The following is a 23,578-nucleotide window of genomic DNA, read 5'->3' as shown; positions in this document are numbered from 1 at the left end:
TATAGAGCTCGAGACGAATTCATTTCAATTGCAGTATTTCCAACCAACTTTTCCATCATAACATCTGTCCAAACTTCTTAATAAAAGAAAAAGAAAATATAAAATTCATTCGATTTGTAATTTGCTCTTTTCCGCCATATCGGAATTGAATTTTCATAGTATCCTGTTAAGATGGGCCGTTGAAATGAGAAGGAGACTTATTAGTTTGTCACGGGGTTTGGTAATTGTTACTTGACTTTTTCTTGGGGTTGGTCGAGTGGATTGTTTTTGGTAAGCTGAAAAGTTGACGAGCGCTTGTTTAGTCACGTTTCTATGTTATAATTTTGTACACTGTTCAAGAATTACTCCTTAATCTGATGCGAAGATGATGAAAACTACGTGAGCATTGCTTTCTCGTTTAATTTCTGTTACAAATAACAGATGTATGTCATGCATTTGATGTTGATTAAAAATTCCAAATCATTTCAATTCGCACCACTTTGATTTCTGGGATGCAGTCATCGCCTTATTTCAGCATTACAAATCTTTTCTTTCCATGTTTTTGCTAAAAATCTTTAAGGAACATATGTAAGAATTGTTCGCATGCAGTAATCGAATTATTGAAATCTTCTGTCTCTCCATCTGTCGTAGTGGGAGTGAAATAAAATAGACTTTTAATGTTTCTGAGAAATATTTTCGGAGAAAAAAATAATGGATGCCACAGTTTTCACGGGACAGAAGTGGATAATTTTGAAAATGAAAAATATCAAAAAGTAATGCTTAATTAAGTTCATTTGCGAAAAGCGGTTTGATTTATCTGTTTACAATCAATTTATTCAGGGTTTATACCGACTTTACTCAAAAATGGCCTCTTCATCACGCCGATTAAAAAAAGTTCGTTTGTTTTTTTTTTTCGAATCCAAATAAATTTTAATTTGTTTTGCAGTTGCAACTATTACAGTGCTGATAACTTTTTGGTAAGCTGTTTATAGCTTCAGTTTGCATAATTGGCTGTCATCATGTTTTTGGAATGTGTTCTTTTTGCGTTGGCAGCTACTTCCATTTCATCACTTTTAAGGGCGAAGAATGGAAATTATTTAATTCTAAAAATGTTAATGATTGTTTGCTTGGTGTGTAGTTGTGTATTTCTTATTGATTTTTAGCCGTTGTTGTATTAAACATATTAAATCCTTTTGTAGGAACTAACAGATATTCAGTCATCTGATTCGAGGACATTCTGCTGTGTTGAATTTGATGAAAATAATTTGCTGCACTGGACTGGTCTCCTTGTTCCGGTATGTATATTATTAAATAAGTCATACTGCCGACTTTAGGATTAACCAGTGAAAATGCTTTTCATAGATATCTTGTGTATTTATAATAAGATCACCGGAAACCAGCAGCAAATTCATGAAGTATTAACAGAGTGTAGTGGTTTCTTTTTTTGTATTATGGGTTGCATTATTTGCAGGATAAAGAGCCATACAACAAGGGAGCATTTAAAGTAGCTATAGATTTTCCAGTAGAATATCCGTTTAAACCGCCCAAAATCACATTTTTGACGAAGATTTACCACCCAAATGTTGACGAAAAGGGACAAGTATGTCTTCCGATCATATCACCTGACAACTGGAAACCTGCTACCAAAACCGAACAAGGTCATTTCTTACATTTTAGAGTTTGGTTTTCAAGAGAAAGTTTTTACTCAAAAATTTGAGTCTTGCATTTTGATGATAAAGTTTCAAAATTATTTATTAATAAAAGTTTCGATCATGCTTTTCTTTACTATCCACAGAATACGTCTGAAAGCTTTAAGAAGTATTTATAATATAACTTATTTGTAATATGGCTTATTTGTACTCAGTAGTCTTGTTCGTCGTCTAGTTTGCGAAACCAACTTCCTAGTTAGTTATTTGAAATTAACCGTTTCAGAGATTGCCTGTGTTGTATGTCTTAATTACTGTGAGTAACAATAAGAAATAAATAAACTAAGAATATTTTCTTGCTTTGCTTATTTCACAATTTTTGTGTATCGTAGTTCATAGTGCAACGAAAAATTAAAGGAAGAGTGGTGAATTTCAGTGATGAATGCATTGCTTGGTTTGATTACCGAACCAGAACCTGACCATCCATTGCGAGCAGATCTTGCCGAAGAATTTACGAAAGATAGGAAAAAATTCAATAAGACAGCAGAAGATTATACGAAAAAATACGCAGTTAAACGACCGGATGGTTTTTAGAAAGAATTGATACAATTGTTTCCATTTTTTCTGGATATTTATTTGTTACCGTTGTGGTGTTCTTGCTCATTTTTGCAGGAATCTCGTTTGCTTTTTAGTATATTGTTTCCCACTTTCCAATGATTTTTCAAGAGTAACTTGCGTAATTGCAGAAGAAGCAGTCCATAAATGTATTCAAACTGTATTTGGTTAGCATCAGTGATTTATTATCATTATTCTCTTATATTTTAAATTTGTTTTCCTCTTCTTTTCCACTTTGTTATGTATTAGAATACAAATTAAAGTATCAGTATGAGGTCAAAGGAAATGCCAGTTGGTTTGTAGTCTCTTTTTTATAACGCACTTTTTTTCATAACATAACCAAGACAACTCTTGAGAACTTGAAAACATATAGAAAAACGGATTTTTATTTACTAGTTTAATTTTAAAAATTTTTAGTGTAAATTTCCAAATTGAAGTAGCAATGACCAGTTTCAAAAATTAAATTGAGGATAAATTTAGTCCAAATAAAAAAAGGCGATGTAAATGTGAGGTAGTTGATTTTATTTTCTACTGAGTAGGATGGCTATGAAGTAGGTTATTATCGCGTGACACGTGTATCTTAATTAGAAATAAAATTACATTATGATGATTTGGAATTTTTAACATTCCATGTTGATTAAATCTGAAAAAGCCAAGTCATACAAAAAGGTAATATGCACTGGTGGGATAAGTGTTCAAATTATCTTTTAAGTGTAGTTTATGAGACATTGCGGGAATTAGTTGTGCTGAGCCATGAGAGGCAGCTGGAACAATGGCATGTCATATAACGCTTAAGTCGGTGGCTCTTTTTTCACAAGGGAAGCAGTTGTCCTAAAAAATTTAAGCATACGCAGGGATGAACACCACAGGCAAGTTTTTTTTTTTTTTTTTTTAATAATTTTATGTGTTGTCTTTTAATTTGGGTTCCATTAGTTTTACAGGCTGGTTTGAAACTAGGCACAAAATTATGGATCGAGAGCAATCGATGACAGTATTGGTAACTGGTGGAACAGGTCTTGTGGGACGCTCCATTGAAAAGGTAACACTTTTGTTTCTTTTAATTTATAACTAGTGTTTTTATCTGAGTACCGTACCTTCCAGTTAAAAAATTCAGTATGAGTACAGTGGTAAAGGAATACTATTAAATAAGTGAAATATTATCCTTTCAAATTGAAATTGCTTTCTACACACAGGTAATTCAAATTTTCAAATATGTAAATTAGCTTAAAAAAGAAGTAAAATTAAATATAGAAAATTATCTTTATCATATGAGAAATAAGCGAATTATTAAGCGAAAATATTCTTATGTTTATATCACCCATTCTCTATATCAAAATTTCTTTATTAAACTACTTAACCGGTTTACCGTAATTTTCTTCACAATAAACCAAATTAAAATTACGACAATTATATTTTTGGGTAAGAGTTAATACCATGATTTGTTCATCTTATAACGGTATGTTTCTTAAAACATATGGTAAAAGTCTTTTTGTAGATAATAACAACTGAAGAAGCACGACCAAATGAAACCTGGATATTCGTTGGACGAAATGATTGTGATTTAACAGATATTGAAGCTACAAGAAAGTTATTCATGAAGTGCAGACCTTCTCACGTGATTCATTTAGCGGCTATGGTTGGCGGTCTTTTCCACAATCTCCATTGTAATTTACAATTTTTTCGGAAAAATATGGTAATTCAGAACCCTCTTTATTAAACTACTTAACCGGACCTCCTTTGTGACAGACAAATAGTTACAGAGGAATTCTACTGCAGACTCAGTAGATGAGCACTTTTTCGAATCATAATATAAATCTGAGACTCTAGTGTTTTCATCACTGCCTGCTACTCGAGACTCGAACTCGTTGTTTCAGCGGCTGTTATTCAAGCATATTACCAATGCACCATCTCCATACTACTAGACGGCACTTATAAATATTTCTGTTATTCTGACTATAAATTTAAAATTTTTTTGATTAAACAATACGCAGTGCTAGCCACTAAATATCATAATTTTTTTTACAGAACCGTTATTTGTCGGAAATTTTAGTTGTTTTAATAAATATTTTTTTGTTGGAAATTGTTGTTTTAATAGATAGGTACAGAAGGATTACATTCGAATAGGTTTTGCTTCAGCAAATTAATGACAATGTACTGATGGCATGTAATGAATTCGATGTTGTAAAATGTATATCATGTCTGTCAACATGTGTCTTTCCTGATAAAACTACGTATCCAATCGATGAAACTATGGTAAGTATTTTTTGCACAGTGTTTTAAGTAATCGGAAGTAGAATTTAGCCTACTAGTCTCAAAGCACGAATGATCATATTAACCTTCGTACTATTCCATTTAATCATCGAACTGGTTTATTTTGACTGATTAATATACAGTAATGTCATTTAAATTTGCATTGCTTCATTATTAATGAATAATTAACTATACATTGCATTATCATTATAGGATGTTTTATTTTCATACTAATTTGAAAATTGTTTTTTTCTCTTTTTTGTAGACTTAATGATATTTGTCAATTTTATAGGTTCATAATGGTCCTCCTCATAGCAGTAATTTTGGTTATTCATATGCAAAAAGAATGATCGATGTACTTAATAGAGGATATGCGCAAGAATTTGGTCGGTAAGTGAAATATTAAGATTTTTTTCACTTTTAATATGAAATTCCGTTTACTTCCAAATTCATCTAATATCAAATTCAAGCTATTTTATTTCATAATTCTCATTTATATTACTTGACGTTAGACACAATAAAAATTGTCGTGAACAATATTTGTTACTTTTCTAAAATTTCTTTCAAATTTACAGGAAATATACATCTGTAATACCATGTAATGTGTTTGGACCGCATGACAATTATAATTTGAAAGATGGACATGTCATCCCGGCTTTAATTCACAAAACCTATATTGCGAAGCATGAAGGAACACCCTTAGAGGTTGCATTTGAACCGCTTATGATACCAGTGTCATGTTAGTGCAATTAACATTGCGTTAACATGAAATACTTTGAAAATTTTCTCTCCGCTTCCTTTTTTCTTTTTTTTTTTGGTCTGCTTTGTTCTTCTCTTAAGCAAATTTCTCATTCCGCATAAAGGACTAGGTAAGGGAAAGGCTAAAAACATGTGATTCTCAAAAAAATTTTTGCAAAAGCATTGAAGTAATGCTTATCATATTCGAATATTATTGCTCACCCTTTTTTCAGGTATTTGGCAGTGGAACACCATTGCGCCAGTTTATTTACTCTCTAGATTTGGCTCGACTTTTCATTTGGGTCGCAAGATCATACGAAGTTCATTTTTCCGTACTTCATTTAAATTGAGTTGTCTTTCTTAGGAATTTGCGTTACTGTATCAAATTTCAGGAAATTGATCCAATTATATTATCAGTGGGAGAAGAAGACGAAGTATCAATTATGGATGCTGTTCATGCCGTTGTCAGAGCCTTCGATTTTAAAGTATCCTTAAAAATATTTGTATACTATTAGAAATTAACTTCATCAGTTGAAACATAGTTTCAATAGGCATTTATTTCTAGTAAATGATGGACAAGTTAATCTGAAATTATTTCAGGGTGAAATAGTGCATGACAAAACAAAAGCTGATGGACAATATAAGAAGACTGCATCAAATGCCAAATTACGCAAATACTTACCAAATTTCAAATTCACACCATTCGAAATAGCAATTAAAGAATCTGTTGATTGGTTTATCGACAATTATGATAATGCACGCAAATAATTACAAATATAAATGCAAAGTGATAAATTCTGTAATGGCTTTACGCATTTGTTACGATTATTAGAACAGTGAATTAGATGGTACAGTTCTTATTTTTTCATATATATATATATATATATATATATTGTCTTGTGATTTATTAATTCAACTAAAATTTCCATCATTCATATACCCTTTCTGCTATATAATTCTTTAGTAAGTTAAATTGTTCTATGCAGCAATGTAGTAGTGTTTGATTGCATCCGTAACATAAATTAAATAGTATTATATTTGGTTCTAAAAAAAAAAAAATAAGTAATAATAAAGAGAGCAGTGACTAAAATTTCGCCTTAAACAAAGATCTTAGGACCTTGAAAGGTATTAGATTCGTGATCCGATTATCATTTCACTGTTGCAATAACATTCCCTCGCAATTAAATCAAAACAGGACCAAAATTGAATTTGAAAACATATGCTTTTAGAAAATTTGGAATGGGAAGAAGGGGTAAGGAAACTATATTAAAACATAGCATGATTGTTCCTCACATCAATGTAAAGATTTTTCCTTATTTTTCACAATCCAATTAATTAAAGTAAAACAATTCTTTATGAACATTCATTCACTACTTATTTGGACGCTATCCCTATCATTACAACGAGTAGTATCAAAGTGATAAAACCATATCAAGGAAGGTGATTACACTCAAATGTATAGTTGCTATGAAAGAATAAGTTTTATTTTCTGTGAATAATGACCTAATTTATATGTATATGATGCTGCATCACTTTCCTTTACATTTCTTATAATAAGACTGCCGTTTATGTAGGTTATCCGATTTCCAAAACGTTCCATCTATAACGTGTTAATCACAAAAATAAAGTAATAATGATGATTTGCTTCAAAACTGTTTCGAAGTGAATTGATACTTGAATTATTTTCAAATACATCAAATGAATTATATCTAAGTTAAATCTTTCTCTTGTTCGTAATATGAACAAAAAAAATAATAATTTACCCCGTATTTTGTTGTTTTGCCATCTTTGATTATAGCCTTTTGATAAATTGCACCATTCTCGGGATACTTCAATTCAATATCAATATTGCCGGTGAATTTGTTGAATTTTAACTGTACTGTTTGGCCGAGCTTAGCTTCCACATTTGTTACATTCTCGCAGACATCATCGTATGCAAGACATGCCAACATGATCACTGCATTTAGCTACTTCATTCTTCTCTCTATTATGGAATTGATAAAAAAAATAATTTCAAAGCACAATCATCAAGAAACTTCAGTGAAAAATTTAATTGATGACTGATTCATTTTTCACTTAAAATTAAAATTGTTTTAAAGCTATTGAAATATGCAAGTGGTAAAGGAAATACAAAGTAAATAAAATTGAAAATGAGCGAAATTTAAATTCCTTCCTACAAATTTCAAAAGCAAGTGAGATTTGAATTCATAAATTTTTCTCCAGAAAATTTTCAATAATTCATATTATGAACTGATTTTATATCAGAAACAAACAACGCCTAAAAATGAGAAGAATTTTGTAAAAGAGAAAAAGAACTATTGTCTTCTAATTATTTTGCGATTTTTATTAGTTCTATATTTTGATGTTATTTTTCATCTTGTATTATCTGATAATATTCAATTTACTTTATTTTATTAAATTTCTATGCATTATTCATTAAACACTGAATACATCTAATTTCAAAATCTAAATTGTCAATTTCATACAAATTGCAACCTTTTTTTATTGCAATCATCCCTTCCTTCCTTTTTGTTTTTTAATTCATACGTTGATATATAATTAAATGTAGGAATAGAAAAATTTTTTAAACCCTAAGTTTATAATTAATTTAGCTTATTTAACTACTTTTAATGAAAATTTTGAAAACTGACTTAAATTTGTCACTCTTAGAAAGAGAAAAAAATTTTAAGAAATCAAAATATTTTTCTATTGGAATGTAATAAATCAAAAATCAAATTTGAAAGAGAATCTTTACGAATGTATCAACACTTAACACTTACGTCATTCATTCAAGAATGTTGTAAAAACAACATAAATAAAAATTTAATCCATCCCAAAGATTTTAATATTTCCTTCTTTTTATTTCAATAATTACAAGTATTGGACATAAGAAAAGAAATGGTAGAATAATTCTTTTTAAATATAACATCTGCTATGATCGTTAAATTGTCATTTTTTAAATAATTAAAAACTATTATAAATAATTCATAACTAAAAAAAAAATATGCAATAAAGAGCATTCCCATGATGATTAATGTAAACACTACCTTTCAAGCAAAATAAATTTCAGGTAAGAAAAAAAGTTGAGAAAAAACTAAAAAGTAATAGAACGAGAATAGAGGTGACAGGTGATAAAGTTTCATCATTCAAATTAAAGGTATCTAAAAAATAAAAGAAAACAAAGTTTCAATTTTTTTTCCGAATAATTCAGTTCGAGCTTGTTTTTCATTTGTAATTTGTTTATCAACATGTTGATGAATGATCATTTTGTTTTTTTTCGTTTTTTTTTTTCGTTTTCCCCTGAAAGTGCTTAACAACTGATGTTAAATGGTAAATAAGAAAAATTTTTTTTTGAACTTTTTTTGTCATCAAACTAACTTCATTTTCTTGCATCATCTTAAGTACAAATAGTTTGGCGAAATCACCATTTTTCTTACTTTCATTTGTTTTTTTTTTTAAAAAACATTCTTTCAAAATAATGAAATTCATTTCAAACTCTCTTTTAAAAAAAAAAGCATTTTAACTTAGATTCTTTAAGTAAAACTTGCTATTTGAATTAGAAAATTTCTTTCTTTTAGTGAATTTTGAATAAATTGAAGTAAAATTATATATTTTTGTGGAATTTCTTTGATATTAAAAATGATGCAAAAAAGTTAAATTTATTCTCTCTTTCTGCTTTTTTTCTATATTTGGATATTTCGGTGTCAATTCTTATTTACTGCAAGTATTTTTCTAAGAAATCCTACGTTTTTTTTTTTTTTTTTTTTTTTTTTTTTTTTATTGCTTCTTTTGCATATTATCATTATCTAAAAGAAATTACATTAGTATAGCTATCAATATTTAAAAAAGATTATAGATTTAATCGTCTGTGAAATAAATTCTAACAATGATATTTAAGTACCACAGTTTAGTTATTTGAATGAAAGTTAATAGAAATGAGAAACCATTAATTACTGTTCAACTTTTTATTCTAACTGAATTAATTAATTTAATCGTTTAATCTGTTGATATGATCAATTGAGCAAAACTAACATTACTTAGTTAGTTTTTATATTCGTCGTTTTACTTTTTCTTCACCGTTTTATCATAATTTTTGATCAATCGATACTGATTGAGTGATCAGCAAACTATTTACTGATGATAGCAATTATTGGTCAACTATAATAAACCCAGTTACTAATCTACCAATAATAAAATTACTAGCCACTGACCGACTAATTGGTCAACAATTGATTCGTTCTAGCTAATCAATATTTAATTACTTCTTTAAATAGTAATTTTACTGCATGTTAACTTCATATTATGCGCAAGAAATTGTAAAAAATAACGTTGCACTGCTAATTATTTTAGAAAATTTTAGATATATTACATGAAGAAATTATTAAAAAATGATAAGTAATAAAAATGGACGAAAGTTAATTATAAAATTTATTAAAACGCTGGATGAATGGAAAGATAAATCTCTATGTAAATAAGAAATCATTGATCATTTCACTAACGTCATCAACGAACAAAATTGTGTAAACTAAGAAAGCATCAAGTAATATATGAATAATATTTCAAGTGTTATTTGGTATTTTTTGAGAATTTATGAAACAAATAAAACATTCTGTTGCATTTGCGAATAGAAAATTTTCAGCTTCTTATATCTATCGTTGCATTTAATTGTTTTAAGATAAGTGTGAAAATTATTTTCATCAATTTGTTTAAATTTTGCTCTATTTTTTTATCTAAAATTTTTTTTGTGAATTAAAATTTATTCGAATATTCTACTAAAATAAGAACGGTTACTTCTTTTGCTCTCTTTCATTCGTACTTCATTTCGAAAACTTCAATTAAAATTATGCACAATTTAACCGTTTTTTAAGATGGAATTTTATAATAAAATTATCGCGAAACGACGACAAAAGACTGAATCAATTATAAAAAATGGTGATCAAATGATATGTGATAAAAAAACAGGTAATATTGGATGAAAATTTTACAATTCTAATAATTCCGTCCTATATTTAAGGACTAAAAAACTCGGATACTTTTATAGGATTACTTCTTAATTCTTAGAATACTTTCTCTCTGATAGTTAATTTTTTTTTTCTTAAACTTTTAATAGCTAATTTGGTCAATTTGTTTTAATCCATTAGCAAATCACAATATTTCATTTCATTTATTATTCTTTCATATTGCTATCTTTCATACGATACCATTTTTGAAATAAATATAAACAAAGTTAATTATAATTGAGAAGTGAAATTTTGCAAATTATTGAATGAAACTAAAGTTTGCTTGTTATATTTTCAAGATTTTTCATTATTAATACTTGCTTTTCCTTTAATTATTTCCTTTTTTTGCAGAATGCAATAAATTTTCACGAAGAAATTCATTCCGTTCAGCAAAAATAAGTAAAGAATCACCTGATTATTCATATCTTAATATGTTCGGAAGTGTGAACTTACCTTAAGATTTTTTTCCCGATAAATTGTAAATGTTTCATTTTCAAATAGCCCGAAAAGTCATTAATATTTCATTGAACTGTAAATAATTGTATCATAGATATTAATAAGACCATTAGATGATGTTTTTTTTCGAATTTCGAAAATTATGGATAATTTGAATTCACTACGGTGCAAATAATTACTTTAGCTATTTTTGCAGTGTCGCTTATATTTTATAATACATACCTCAATTAATCATTTCAACTGAAACTATTTTACATTTTGAAACATTTTGCTAATAAATGTACTACTTTCGTTATTTTTTTTCTTATCAGTGTTATTTAAAACATTTAATGAACAAATTTCTGCAATTTTCAAAGTATGTCTAGTATTCTGTGATGAGAAATGTCTTTTCCCTTTCTTATTTATCCAATTTTTCATTCTCGACGTATTTTATTACTTAAAAGGAACGAAAAAAATTAAATAAAACAAAAACCCTTTGCAACAAAATGGATGCTAATCACTGGAGTTTTACTTTGGAATGAATTAAGAAAGATTTAAGGTATTTTTCCCATTTTTTATTTTTCGGTCAGTCTAACAGTGCTATCTATTATTACAGCCATTTTGATCGTCGAATTCATTTCATACACTGTCTCCAAATAGTTCATTTTCTAAATTTTATCAAATATCATTAATTTATGTCATAATCTTTCTTCGTAGCATTTCATTTGATGGAATCACTTGAGAGATATTTTTTAAAAGGAATTACAACTGAAAAATTTTTTTAACAAATACTCGAATAACGAAAATTGTTGCTGTTGCTAAATGAATCAATCAATTTCTTTATTACATAATTTTATTTGCTACATGCATACTTCAGAAAAGATCATATTTGTATTTCGAAAACTAAAATTTCCAGAAACATTTCTTCAAGAAAACTTTTTTTTTTTTCAAATGAATTAGCATCACAAATAAAATAAGGTCGCTTGTGACAAAATCTCCACAAACACTCCCACACATTCATCGTTATGCTTTAGTTAAATGACGCTCATTCTCTTACACTTATCTTTATCATCTTTTGCTAAATCAATTTTTCTGATTTTTGTAGTGTCGGTTGTCCCATAATTTTATTAGATTCAAGCATTTTTTGATTTAATTCGTTGCTTCTCAAGTTGCTCTTTGCTTTAATTAACTGATTTTGCTAATGTAATCTTCGTGCAGATACCATCATCCTTGTAAAAAAAGAAGACATTATCAGAGGAATATTCCTTGGATCTAGGTTACATATAGTTCCCATGTATTTTTAGCTCTATCGCTTAGGCAGTTTCTAAGTTAGGGTTTATATTCAAACTGATTTAGAATGACTCAGCCTGTAAGAACATAGGGCTAAAATCTTTGCATGCAAACAGCTCTAAAAAATAAATAAACAATTCCTTAATCATTTATATGACTTAAAATTTAACTGAAACTTTGGATATGAAGCCTGAATGAGTTATCATTTATGAAAGCTACTCAATTTTTAATATAAAATATATATGAAGCAGCAGGTTAGAACAACCGGTACAGGATTATTTAAAAACATGAATAGATACGATGATTAGAGCAACTGATCAGCATATCTACTCACCTTTTAAAATTTCATGCGCATTAAAGACAGTAAAAAACAAAGACTGAGAAGGAAATGCGATAAGGTAAATTTTTACTGGAAACGAAACTCTAGAATTTCTTTTATTGTTTTAGAAAGTAAATAGATTACATACAGGAAAGTGATAAACATGTTCACAAGTAATAAAAATGTTCACAAGAGACACAGAATAAAAAAGCAAAAAAGAACTTATGCAGTGACCACATATCAAAGACATTTTATGATGTTTGCTCTGCTCCTGAATTCACTTTACTGGCATCCTTCCCAGTTGAACTATTCTTTTCTATGATGTGTTTTGGATCAACGATTTTGAAAAGTCCACTAGCTTGAACTCGTACATCCTGGAATGATCGTCCATCTTCATCTGTTCGCAGTCTACTCCTAAGCTGACCGCTCACGTATACTTGTATTCCTGAAGCATATCCGAGATTTTAATAGAAACATAAAATTATAATACATGTCTGCTAAGTAATCTGACACGTTAAAACAATTATTGTCGAACAAAGAAAGAAGGTAACTCAAAAACAATCAAGACAGTATACCTTCACGAACGTGATCCTTGATATAGTCGACTATATTATTAGGCGCAAAAACATCGACAAAAGAGACAAATCGTCCAGAACCTCGACGATCAACTTCAACAAAATCTTGCACATACTTGACAATCATAATCATAAATTCGAAACAAAAAATTCTCTGGGTTTAAGTTTTTTGTTTTCCTTTTTTTTTTCTAATAAATTAAGAATTTTAATTTTTTCTTTTAATATTAATAAATAATAATAATCAAATCACACAAATCAACAACATACCACTTGTTGTTGATAGCTTTACAATGGCATATTGTCGACCGGTTGGCATTGTATATACTCTCGGTGGTCCCCGAACAACACCAGTCACTTCGATATGGTTCTCACTATAAAAACATATATTATGAAAAAGAATAACTAATGGAGAAAAAATGTACTGAAAGTAATGTCAAATTTTAAAAACTATGAAAAAAAAAGAAATTCTTGATCCCTTATATTCCGAAATTTCCTTATTCATAAATCTTACTTTCTTATTCATAAAGCATTTTGGAATAATAAAAAAAGTCAAATGCCCTACTCAAAATTATAACGCGTCCTGGAGTCTGCATCAGCTTCTATTCCTGCAAAATCTTCAGCATCTGCAGGGAAATTGGCACCATCATCACTGATTTCCTCAACCACCTTCTGACCTTGCGTAGCCAAACCTCTTCCAACATGCTGAAAAAAAGAAATCAAAGGGTCATTTATTCTGTCACAAATATGATCAACACGTAGTTTACAAGAATTTTACCATAGTTTTCAATCAAAATTCAATTTAATTCAACGTTTGAAATAAATCGACAATGGAATCATGATGATAATTGGCAACTAAGTTAATAACTGCATCTTAATATTTAAATTACTAAGATCACAACGACTCCTTCTGCACTAACATCAATTAAGATTCCCTAATAAAATACCTTACTTAGTGTAAAGAAAAAAATCATACTTGTAGCAATTGGGCTCGTTGTATAATAGGCCCTCGTACTAATACTCGACCTAATAATTGAAGCATTTTCCTGGAATATTCAGTATTTATCAGTGATATGAATTTTACATCCGTAGTTGGGAATGTAAGTGTTCACTTACATTCCCAACTACAATTCTCTTGTAAACCATCCATATAATTTAGAAAGCATCAGAAGAATGCAAATGATATATTTCAGATACATCCATTTTACATTCCAAACAAAATGTGCAATGTGCTACAAAGCAACCACCCAAACTATTAATACCAATCTGATATATATGGTAGACGGTTGTATAAACATTAGATTGTGTAGGAATATCTTTTAGGAAAAGATGGACGATATAACTGATGATAATCGAATCAACATAGCATATGTTTCATATGGCATCAGAAAAAAAAAAAACTACTATGAACTCAAAAATACAAACAAGTCCTAAAATGAAAATACTCGTAATAAAGGACAAAATCAAAAGAATCAAAAAAAAAAAAAAGAAAAAAAAATACAAGAATAATCCAAGAAACCAAATAAAATAAACATAGAAAAAAAAAATAAAAGACAAAAATGGATTGAAAAAAACAAACACAAATGTTTCATATCCTCTAATAACAAATTACAAACTTTAAAAATTAAACTAAAACAGTTAAAAAACAGATAACAAATCAATACATAATAACAAATAAACAGTCATAATACTTTAGATCACAATTAAAAATAACTATAGATACATAAGAAAGAACTAATTACAAATAAAACAATTAACTACAGTATAAGTAACTTAAAAGTAATACGGAAATATGTTAAGTTATGGGAGGTAGTATAACGGTCACAGATAGAACATAGATTGAGAGTGTAAGTGGAAAGAGTATTGTTTCTGATGAGTTAATAGAGACTGATAATAAACGAGAAAAGTGTACAAAATACTACAAAACGATAGAAAAAAGAACTGAACTCCCTAAAATTAGGGGAGTTAACTTCAGTTTAGAGTTGGCCGAATATACCCGTAGTGATACAGCGAGACGAGTTCCTTGTACATGGTGGTACAGACCATTATTTTTCTGAACTCTCCTAAAATGCTGGGCTTGAGGGCGTGTTTGGGCTGGCCTGGTGGGAGGTCGTGGTTTCTTCAGGCTCTAGGCTCTTTAGGCCATATAGTTGCTGTCCTATTCGTTGAGGGGTTTTCTTATAATCAGAAGAAGGAAGGAGATGTGAGTGCAATTCCCGATCTCGGCCATAGAATATTCTCAAAAATACATGCACACGTAATATATAATTATAGGGAGATTTTCTGAAGAAATGCTCCGTGAAGTATTGTCAAGATATACTCCAGGAGTGTCCTTAGTTCAGCAGGTTTTGGTTTCTTCGATTACATAAACTTTTACATTTCCATAAATTTTATATTTCCATAAATGGTTTTTGAAAGGAATCTTTCTTTGAATACTTAATTACTAGATATGAATGTTTTTGTATGGCAAGCTTGTTTTAAGATGTTATTTATCGATTTGATAGTTAAATTAAAATCAATAAATAGATTCATAGTGTTTATACGTGATTTATTTTTTAAAGGCAACTGAAAGATATTTTTTTTAAGCTTTCCAGACGATTGTTTGCAGCAGAAGCCAATCTACAACAGCCCACAGATACAAGCACTTATTCATCGTCAGAGAGACCTAATGAGCTATTGACCCAGGCGGTCAGTCGCAGGAAGTAAGGTATCCTGTACAATTCGAGCATTACTTTGCACTGTGATCTTGCAGATATTTTTATTTAATTCGTTAACATTATTTGTTTCTTAAATTTTTAAGGGTTTCAGTCAAATTAAAAATCTTTTGGTTACTTAATCAGCTGATACTTGATTGATTAACTATTTAACTAGTCATCTGTTTTTATGACGACTTAGTTTTACTTATGAATTGATTAACCGCACAATTATTGAGTTGGTAGATCAGTATGTAATTGATTCTGTAGTTATTTCCCTATTCATTTTGGACTGTGCTTTATTCTTTGTCTGTAAAAATATAAATATATTGTAGCGTTAATCGAGTTTGCCTTAGTGGGACAGTAACAAGTAAACCATTTTATGGGACAACTAGAAATGGGGGAAAATTTGGCGTTGTTCGAATCACGTCAAATTCATTTGGAGGTATTATTTATTATATAATATTTTATCGGTTTTATTGCGAAATAATCAAGATTTAGGAAAAAATTTGTTCAAATTGGTTGGAGTACTTGTTCTGATCGTTACCGATGATTCCATTGTTGCTGGTTACTTTCGTATTTTTGTAGGAATAAGATGTAGATATAATAAAGTTATTGCCATGTTGACTGATAGTTTTGTTTTGCATAAGTGATGATGTCATCAGGAATAATAAACTGATTTTTTAGGATATGTGTACTATTATCAAGGTTTGTGTTTCAATACATTCAAATATTTTATAGGTCATTATGATTTCCGAGTGCGTTTAGGAACACGAACTTCGCTTGCATATTGCAGGGCAAATGTCGATGAAGGTAAAGTTTAACGGTGGATTGAAATTATTATTGCCGCGGAAATATAAAAATTTTATTTTACTTCGCATAATTTAGGTTCGCATTTGTTCGTTTTCGGTCGCTTAGCGACTTTCCCGAGAGTTGCAGCGGATGGAACGCAAGGTTCTAGTGGAACTATAATGGCATCTCGCATATCAGTAGAAAGCAGTTCTGCTGCATCTGCTGTTAGTGAAAACGAACAATTTGAAGATGTAGACTTATCAGCCGAAGAGGATTTAGAACAGAATGAGAAAAAATAAACATGTTAATTCGTCATTGTTTGTGTTTATCTATGTTTTTTGACTGAGTTTCCAAAATTTCCGACGCCTGTGTATGTGCGAGAAATATTTTTCCCAAATAAAATTAGAATAAAAGGTCGTCTTTGATTGTTGCGAAGAAATTTTACGAGCTATATTTCAAATTTAATTTTCATATCTTAAATGTGGTAAATTGAGTTGAATTTTGAACCGTAATGGAAATGGAGAATAATCACTAAATAACTGGTGATGGGGTAGTAATGGATAGTGTAATGAAATGTAAATGAATAAATTTATGGCAAACACGCATTCATCTTTTCGCAAATTGTTGTTGGCTCTAAGTCAGGATGTTTTGTAAGCATGATTTGGCACAAATAATATAAACAAAGTATTGCTTAGTTTCTCAGGATACCATTCATTGATATAAAAATTCTTTGGTAGACTTCGGTCAAGGACTACAGTCGAAAACTTGAAATGGTTTGTAGCAAGTATATTGCGAGAGCTGTGATACCTTTTGCTGTAAATCTTTTCAATTGCCACTTTTTTGGTGGTAGAAGAAGGAATATGCTGAGGAAGACAAGTAATCGCTATGTTCATATATATATATATATATATATATATATATATATATATATATATTGTTGAATGTCATTGTGTAGACGGGTATCAATAATTAATAGAATGGCGAAACTTTAGTTGGAACGTAAAAGCTGTTTGGTGCTGCCATTTTTCTTTGTTACTTGAATGAATGATGTTGAATGATTGTTGGTGAATAAATGCAGATGCTATACGTAACGAACGATGTATCACAAATAAACATTGAAGTGTAGATTTTGGCTGTATCATCCAGTAGCTTGGTTGTGTATGAGCAGTTAGATAATTTTACATTTTTTAAATCTTTAAATGGAAATGAAACGTCGAGAAAAGTTGTAAAAAGTCACAGTGTTAAAAATTAATCTTTCCAGATTATTGTTCAACGTCATTGGTTGTTTAATTCGATGTCATCAAATCCATTTGACGATAATTATGTAAATCCCAATATTTATAAAGGTAAATGGAGATTAGTTTCAGTGCGTATTCATATTCGTCAAATTTTTTTTTGATAAATTTTTTAATAATTTGGGGATGGGAATTTTTGAAATATTCCTGAAGAATAGTATCTGTTCATCCTTAGTAAACTGTGATACAATCACATCGTTTATTTTTTGAGTGCTAACAAATTTTATTCATTTTTTATTGATTTTTCCTCGTCTGCAAAACACAATTGTTTATATCCAATTAATGCGTAGTTCCGGTGGCATATGCTACAAATATTGTAATTATTTACAAAGACTTATATGTAGAAAGAATCTTTTTAAAAGTGCAGTGTTTTCAAATCTTACGTTCAGTTGGTGAAATTGTTAAAATGTCTCTAATGGATTTTTGTAAAAAAAAAAAAAAAAAAAAGAAAAAAGAAAAAAAAAACTAAACATATTTCATAATTTGAATTAAAATTTATATGATTGTAGGACCGGTGAAAAGTTATACAACGGTAAATTCTAACAATAGTGGTAACAGTATAGAAGATGATGTTAATTTTTATGAACAAGAGCTGGAACGCTACATGCAGGAATCGTTAGATAGCACAGAGCGATCAAGGAAGAATTTAGAACAAAGTGAACAAATTGGCATAGCAACTGCACAAGTATTGATTTGATTGCCATTTTTTATTTTGGAAAAATATGCGACTGGACCCCCTTTTTTATATGTTGTATAAATGATTTTGCTTTAGGACTTGTTAACGCAAAGGGAGAAGCTAGAACATACGGAAAAGAATCTCGATGATATTGATAGAACAACGAAAATGACTCAGCGTAACCTTAACAGTTTGAAATCTGTCTTCGGCGGTTTCTTCAGAAATAAATTTTCTCGTGCGCCAAAAGAGGAGTCATCTGTAAGGTTTCATTACTTTTCGAAACTTGTAATTGGGCGAAAGGCCAGCAATGAATAAAAATATTTAAAACGATGATTTCTTTTTCCTTTTTACATTAAAATTTTTTTGTTTTTATTATTTTATTATTATTACTATTATTAATCGTTATTATTTATTATTATTATTACTGTGGATTATTTTGTTATGAATTATTGTCATTAATTATTGTTATTATTACTATTGTCGTTGTTTTTGAATTCGGTTTTTATCTAATACATAGTTTATCAATTGATTGATGATTCATGGTAATTAGTAATGCATATTAATTTTATATATCATATATGTGTGTACACAAGTTTATATATATGTATAATATGGTTGCAGATGGCTCCGTCGAAATCGGATTCAGTGCTTGGAAATACTGTGGATAAATTAAGTAATGTTTCTAAAGCAGGTTCAAGTTGTGCTGGAGGTGCCGTATGTATATCGGGTCCAACATTAAGCGAGAGTTCACGGGCTGTAATCAAAGGAACACGCTGGGAGGCGATGGATAATGAAATTGATTCTAATCTTGGTAGTAAAACATTTATTCATTCTTGTTCTAACAGTCCCATATAATTTTAATAATGTTTTAAAATATAAGATGGGTTTAGATTCAATGAGTTCTCAATTGGCTCGATTACGTATGCTTGGCAAAGCTATTGGCGAGGAAGTTGATTCGCAGAATGAAATGTTAGATAGAATTCAAGTTAAAGCTGAACGTACTAATGCACGCGTCAAAGATCAAGATAAGCAAGTGTGTACTTTGCATAATGTTTAATTCATATTAGATCTTCCGTTTTATCTGAGATATCTATAATATGGTTGAAATTTGTTTACTTAAACTTGATGTACTTGATATTTCATACTTTTTCAGATGAAAAAATTACTTGGTTCAGCGGATAAAGAGGAAATGAAGCCTTCATTACCTTCAGTTAGCAAAAAGAGGTGAACAATTGTAATTGTTTCTCTTTTAATTTCTTAAATTGAAATTAGAATCAGAACGAGTATATGAGTCAACCGATGCAATTTCAAGCATAAGAAGCTGTTGTTATATTTGGAATTATTTTAAGCATTATGTTTTCAGAATTGTATATAGTGCAGTCAAAAGTGCTTTCTAATATCGGAACAGCTGCGCATAGTCGATGCAGATATCATCCTTCTCTGCTTATTTCTATAATCTTTTTGCTTTAATGTCTTTCTCATGTATCTGAAATAGAATACAGTTGTAATTTATGTTACTAAATTATATTGACGAAAAGCATTAAAATTCATAGCATAAACTATCTTTTCGTCAAAAAAAAAAAAAAAAAAAAAATGTAATTGTAAATTATTGGATGAAATGACGCTTTTATTGATATTTCGAAGTAAGACATTTATAAAATATTGCTTTTTAACTTATAAGGTATGTTTACTACTGGTATCCTTAGTACGCATCCTTTTGATTCTTGTGATGACAGTTTATATTAAAATATTTCTTGCTCTCCCTGTTTCTCTTTCTCTGCTTCCATCTCTACATTTCGTGACACTCAATAATCTTTTCTTTCTTAAAAAAATTAATAGTAATATTGGCATTGAACTTATCATTTTGCCACATATCTCCTCTACCTTAGAACTTCCATTGCCCCGTATTCCGGATTATTCTTTTAAAAATACTTAATGGTAAATCTTTTTCCATTATTTATATTCAAGTGATTCAAATGATGTCTGTAACATTTTCCCTGGTAATCCATTCTTTTGCATAAAATCTTTTGGCCTACATCGGATGAAACTTTATTGCATTTCACCAGTACTATAAATTGGATATGATTAACAAAATAGGATTATCTATACATTCCTATCTTCATAATACATTTCCCTTTTGATACGGTAGATAGAATCAATTTGCATAAGGCTGAAATAATTGCAGCTGTTGGCAGTCTTCCCTGATCAATATTTGTTATCATCAACATGTCAATCACAAAACTTTCAGTGAATTAAAATGGACATAATGATGATAAGAAATAACTTATCAGAGAAGAGTTTCCTGTGCATCATCCCGGTTGACTGATAATAAGTTTGAAACAAGTGTAATCTCTTTGTTCAGTTATTACCAACAATATTCAAGCAATAAAGTCCTTCTCATTCATACTCGTTACATAACTGTTTTTTCCATTTCGAATTATTCTTTGCTGATTAATGATTATTAAACAAAATTAGTGAGAATATAAATTAAAAAATATAATAGAAAGGAATGAAAAATGAAGCTGATGTTGACATCTCTTCCACAATAATTAATAAATTTTAGTTTTTTTGTAATCTTTTTACTTCAGTCTTGGGCGAGTATTTCCTGTAAGAAATGCATAACAATTGATATTACCCAAAGATTGTAAACAATAAAGGCTAGTTGTTGTAATGTAAGAGAAATCACCAGAAGCGCAAATAACGTTGAAATAACCGCCAAGAAGTGCTTCGGCTGCTCGCATTATTTTTGTTTTTGCTTGTTTTGCTGTTTGTCCAGCCATATTCTGAGTAATTTGTAGAATTGTTAAAATCATATCAAAATTTAGTTTATCTCAATTATTAATTAGTATGCCGAAATTTTCGTTACATATTAACTAATTTAAATAATGCATTGTTCTTATGGAATTAATTAATTTCTATTAAATGTCACTCATTTAGAATACAAATAATACTGTTTACAGCAAAATTATTGTTTTATAATTATTACTCTTTTCTTACCAATTCTTTAATCATTTTCATAACATAACGTATTGGTGCAATCAAAAAATTCATTTTCCTTTATTTTAAATTAAGTCTAACTTAGAAGTAAGCAAACAAATTTGATTTAAAAAAAAACATTGAATGAATTATTTTTAGTGAAAAACTATAATAAAAAAGGATTAGTAATTAATGAGAAATAAATTAAATTCTTTTTAGAACAGACAAAAGAGTGTTAGGATATTTAAGACAATAAAGGTGCATTAGTAGTAAAGCAATAAAGATATTTTATAGTAAGAACTGTTTGTTAATCGTTAACTGTTAACTGTTAATTATTAATTGTTAATCGTTAATCGATTTCTTGTTATAACACAAGGATATTTCCAAATCTTTTCCCTTTCTAATTCCAAAATGCAAATATTATATAAATGTAAAAGAATGCGACAATTTTGAAATTATCAACTATTAGAGAGTTTAAATCATTTTCTTCCTTTCTATAAAAATGATATGATAAGAGAATTACTCACCTGTAACATTATATTTTGCAAACTTTTGCTATTGCATTTTCGTTCATCGATAATTTCAACTTCCTCATAATCTATTTCTCGTCTTTCTATGTTGTGATTCGTGTCAGTTTTATTTGTTCCATCCAAACATGTCAATTTACATTTTGATTTTGATTCTGATATGCATTTACATCTCATATTATCACTGTCTGTGGCATTAAAAGATGATAAATTTAGAACGAATATGATTAGAAGGAGTGATCTCTTGGAAATGTAATAACCATCATCGTGGCTCATCCTGAAATTCAATAAAATTATGTACTTTTAAACAGTTGCAGATTAACGAAACATTATTATAATTATTTTCTTTCATTCTTTTAAAAAGTTAAGTCATACAAAATTTAAAACATGCCTACTTAATCACTATGTTTTCTAAGCTTATCTAAAATGCCATATTCTTCAAGTTTATTTAAAAGGACAAGCTACCTAAACTTGTCTATAAGAAAGTTCCTTACGTACGCTTCGTTAACTTTCTTCAAATGCTACAAAGTATACACATTTAAAAAGTTTTTTACTCTTTTTTAAAAACTATTGCATAAGTTGCAAAAATGGTCATTAAAAGGTTAAACTTATTAGCTGAATGGATTGAAATTCAAGCTTATATTCAGTATTTTGAGACTTTAAATTAAATAATTCTTGGTTTAACAACTATTCAGGTTTTGCCAAAAATAAACAAAAGATGTAAACTGATTCTGTCTAAAAATATTTTGTGATTTTTACTTTCTTTTTTTTGCAATGTGTCTAATTTTTTAATCAGTTTTAAAATGAATACTAGCATAAAAAAATCAAAAAGATTTGTGAGATTTAGTTATACAAAAATTATAGATTACAAAGTTATTAAATGAATTCGTTCACTTTTATTATTATTATTATTTATTGTTATTGTTGTTATTGCTACCATCATTAATACATACATATATCAATGTGAAATTAAAAATTATTTCCAATATAAGAAAAAAATTTGTTCATAGATGGAATAAAATTGGTGGATAAAAGATATGAAAGAAGAAGTTTAAAGGAACTAAAATGGAGAACTATTATCTTGGATTATAGCACATACTTTTGTAGGTCATAAATCGCATCTTACGACATATATTTATCTTTCAACAGTTATAAAAAACCAAAAAAAGAAAGAATAGAAATTTCAAAAAAAAAAGAAAAAAGGAAATAATTGTGGCAGTTACATCATCATTTTCGAGAAGAAAAAAATGACATTTCATCCATAATATTTTTTAATCATTGCTATTGCAATATTGTGTTATTTCTTAATTTTTTTTTACTTTTTAGAAAAAAATATATTGAATGACTTTTTTCCTTTTTAATCTAAGAATTAACGATTTCAATTATATATACATGTGCGATTTTTTCACACGAAACTATTTTGTTTTTGAAATAATTCACTTGGCAAACTATAAAAAAATTCATACTCCTTTTTTCATCTTCCAGTCAACATATTATTTCTTTTTGCATTTATTAGAATTGATAAGAAGCTAATTTGTTGGAAACATATTAAGTTAATTTTTTACTAAGAACCTTAAAGTAAAAATTTTCAATCATTAATACTTTTAGCGATCTTAATTATAAACACTCATTTTCTCCATTAAAATTTTTTGTTCATCCATATGATAAATTTGAACGTTAAAAAGTTTTTTGATTGAAAAATTTTAATTTATACTACAACATTCGATAAGTTTGACAACTTTTTTAAAACTTTATTGTTTTATTTTTTTATTTTT

The 23,578-nt window shown here is 28.8% G+C and overlaps 8 protein-coding genes across 9 annotated transcripts; 5 read left to right on the top strand and 3 right to left on the bottom strand.

Annotated features, from left to right (window-relative positions):
* Window positions 1-1,211: 1,211 nt before the first annotated feature.
* Bma-ubc-18 (GDP-L-fucose synthetase, putative) lies at window positions 1,212-2,219 on the top strand (the record flags this gene model as incomplete). The annotated part of the gene is made up of 3 exons (XM_043077354.1): window positions 1,212-1,274; window positions 1,451-1,637; window positions 2,062-2,219. Coding segments are annotated over 3 exons (408 nt in total), but the record flags the coding sequence as incomplete, so codon positions are not given.
* Window positions 2,220-3,207: 988 nt separating this feature from the next.
* On the top strand, window positions 3,208-5,996 carry Bma-ger-1 (GDP-L-fucose synthetase, putative; the record flags this gene model as incomplete). Its single annotated transcript, XM_001893690.2, has 8 exons — window positions 3,208-3,279; window positions 3,736-3,933; window positions 4,377-4,493; window positions 4,783-4,880; window positions 5,066-5,195; window positions 5,462-5,548; window positions 5,621-5,713; window positions 5,829-5,996. The coding sequence occupies 8 exons, from the start codon at window positions 3,208-3,210 to the stop codon at window positions 5,994-5,996; spliced, it is 963 nt and encodes a 320-aa protein (XP_001893725.2).
* A 697-nt stretch (window positions 5,997-6,693) lies between these two features.
* Window positions 6,694-7,180, bottom strand: Bm9219 (Uncharacterized protein; the record flags this gene model as incomplete). The annotated part of the gene is made up of 2 exons (XM_001893689.2): window positions 6,694-6,828; window positions 6,992-7,180. The coding sequence occupies 2 exons, from the start codon at window positions 7,178-7,180 to the stop codon at window positions 6,694-6,696; spliced, it is 324 nt and encodes a 107-aa protein (XP_001893724.2).
* Window positions 7,181-10,096: 2,916 nt separating this feature from the next.
* Window positions 10,097-10,686, top strand: Bm16932 (Uncharacterized protein; the record flags this gene model as incomplete). Its single annotated transcript, XM_001893688.2, has 2 exons — window positions 10,097-10,190; window positions 10,580-10,686. 2 exons carry the CDS (start codon window positions 10,097-10,099, stop codon window positions 10,684-10,686), a joined length of 201 nt encoding a protein of 66 aa, XP_001893723.1.
* A 1,837-nt stretch (window positions 10,687-12,523) lies between these two features.
* On the bottom strand, window positions 12,524-13,886 carry Bm9218 (Single-strand binding protein family protein; the record flags this gene model as incomplete). Its single annotated transcript, XM_001893687.2, has 5 exons — window positions 12,524-12,717; window positions 12,848-12,940; window positions 13,115-13,218; window positions 13,410-13,549; window positions 13,821-13,886. The coding sequence occupies 5 exons, from the start codon at window positions 13,884-13,886 to the stop codon at window positions 12,524-12,526; spliced, it is 597 nt and encodes a 198-aa protein (XP_001893722.1).
* Window positions 13,887-15,135: 1,249 nt separating this feature from the next.
* On the top strand, window positions 15,136-16,628 carry Bm9217 (Uncharacterized protein; the record flags this gene model as incomplete). Its single annotated transcript, XM_001893686.2, has 5 exons — window positions 15,136-15,189; window positions 15,431-15,546; window positions 15,873-15,982; window positions 16,279-16,350; window positions 16,426-16,628. 5 exons carry the CDS (start codon window positions 15,136-15,138, stop codon window positions 16,626-16,628), a joined length of 555 nt encoding a protein of 184 aa, XP_001893721.1.
* A 995-nt stretch (window positions 16,629-17,623) lies between these two features.
* On the top strand, window positions 17,624-19,697 carry Bma-snap-29 (the record flags this gene model as incomplete). Of its 2 annotated transcripts, XM_001893685.2 has the most annotated exons (7): window positions 17,624-17,675; window positions 18,134-18,309; window positions 18,397-18,558; window positions 18,922-19,111; window positions 19,191-19,333; window positions 19,454-19,524; window positions 19,664-19,697. In XM_001893685.2, the coding sequence occupies 7 exons, from the start codon at window positions 17,624-17,626 to the stop codon at window positions 19,695-19,697; spliced, it is 828 nt and encodes a 275-aa protein (XP_001893720.2). The 2 variants fall into 2 exon arrangements, with proteins under 2 accessions (XP_001893720.2, XP_042933287.1); XM_043077353.1 differs by lacking the exon at window positions 17,624-17,675 and having other exon boundaries at window positions 18,229-18,309.
* Window positions 19,698-20,879: 1,182 nt separating this feature from the next.
* Window positions 20,880-22,079, bottom strand: Bma-grl-15 (Ground-like domain containing protein; the record flags this gene model as incomplete). The annotated part of the gene is made up of 2 exons (XM_001893684.1): window positions 20,880-21,083; window positions 21,804-22,079. The coding sequence occupies 2 exons, from the start codon at window positions 22,077-22,079 to the stop codon at window positions 20,880-20,882; spliced, it is 480 nt and encodes a 159-aa protein (XP_001893719.1).
* Window positions 22,080-23,578: the final 1,499 nt, after the last annotated feature.

Source organism: Brugia malayi, assembly GCF_000002995.4.
Source record: "Brugia malayi strain FR3 genome assembly, contig: Bm_v4_Chr1_scaffold_001, whole genome shotgun sequence".
NCBI classification, from domain to species: Eukaryota; Metazoa; Nematoda; class Chromadorea; order Rhabditida; family Onchocercidae; genus Brugia; species Brugia malayi.
This window is presented reverse-complemented; position numbering and strand designations above follow the sequence as displayed.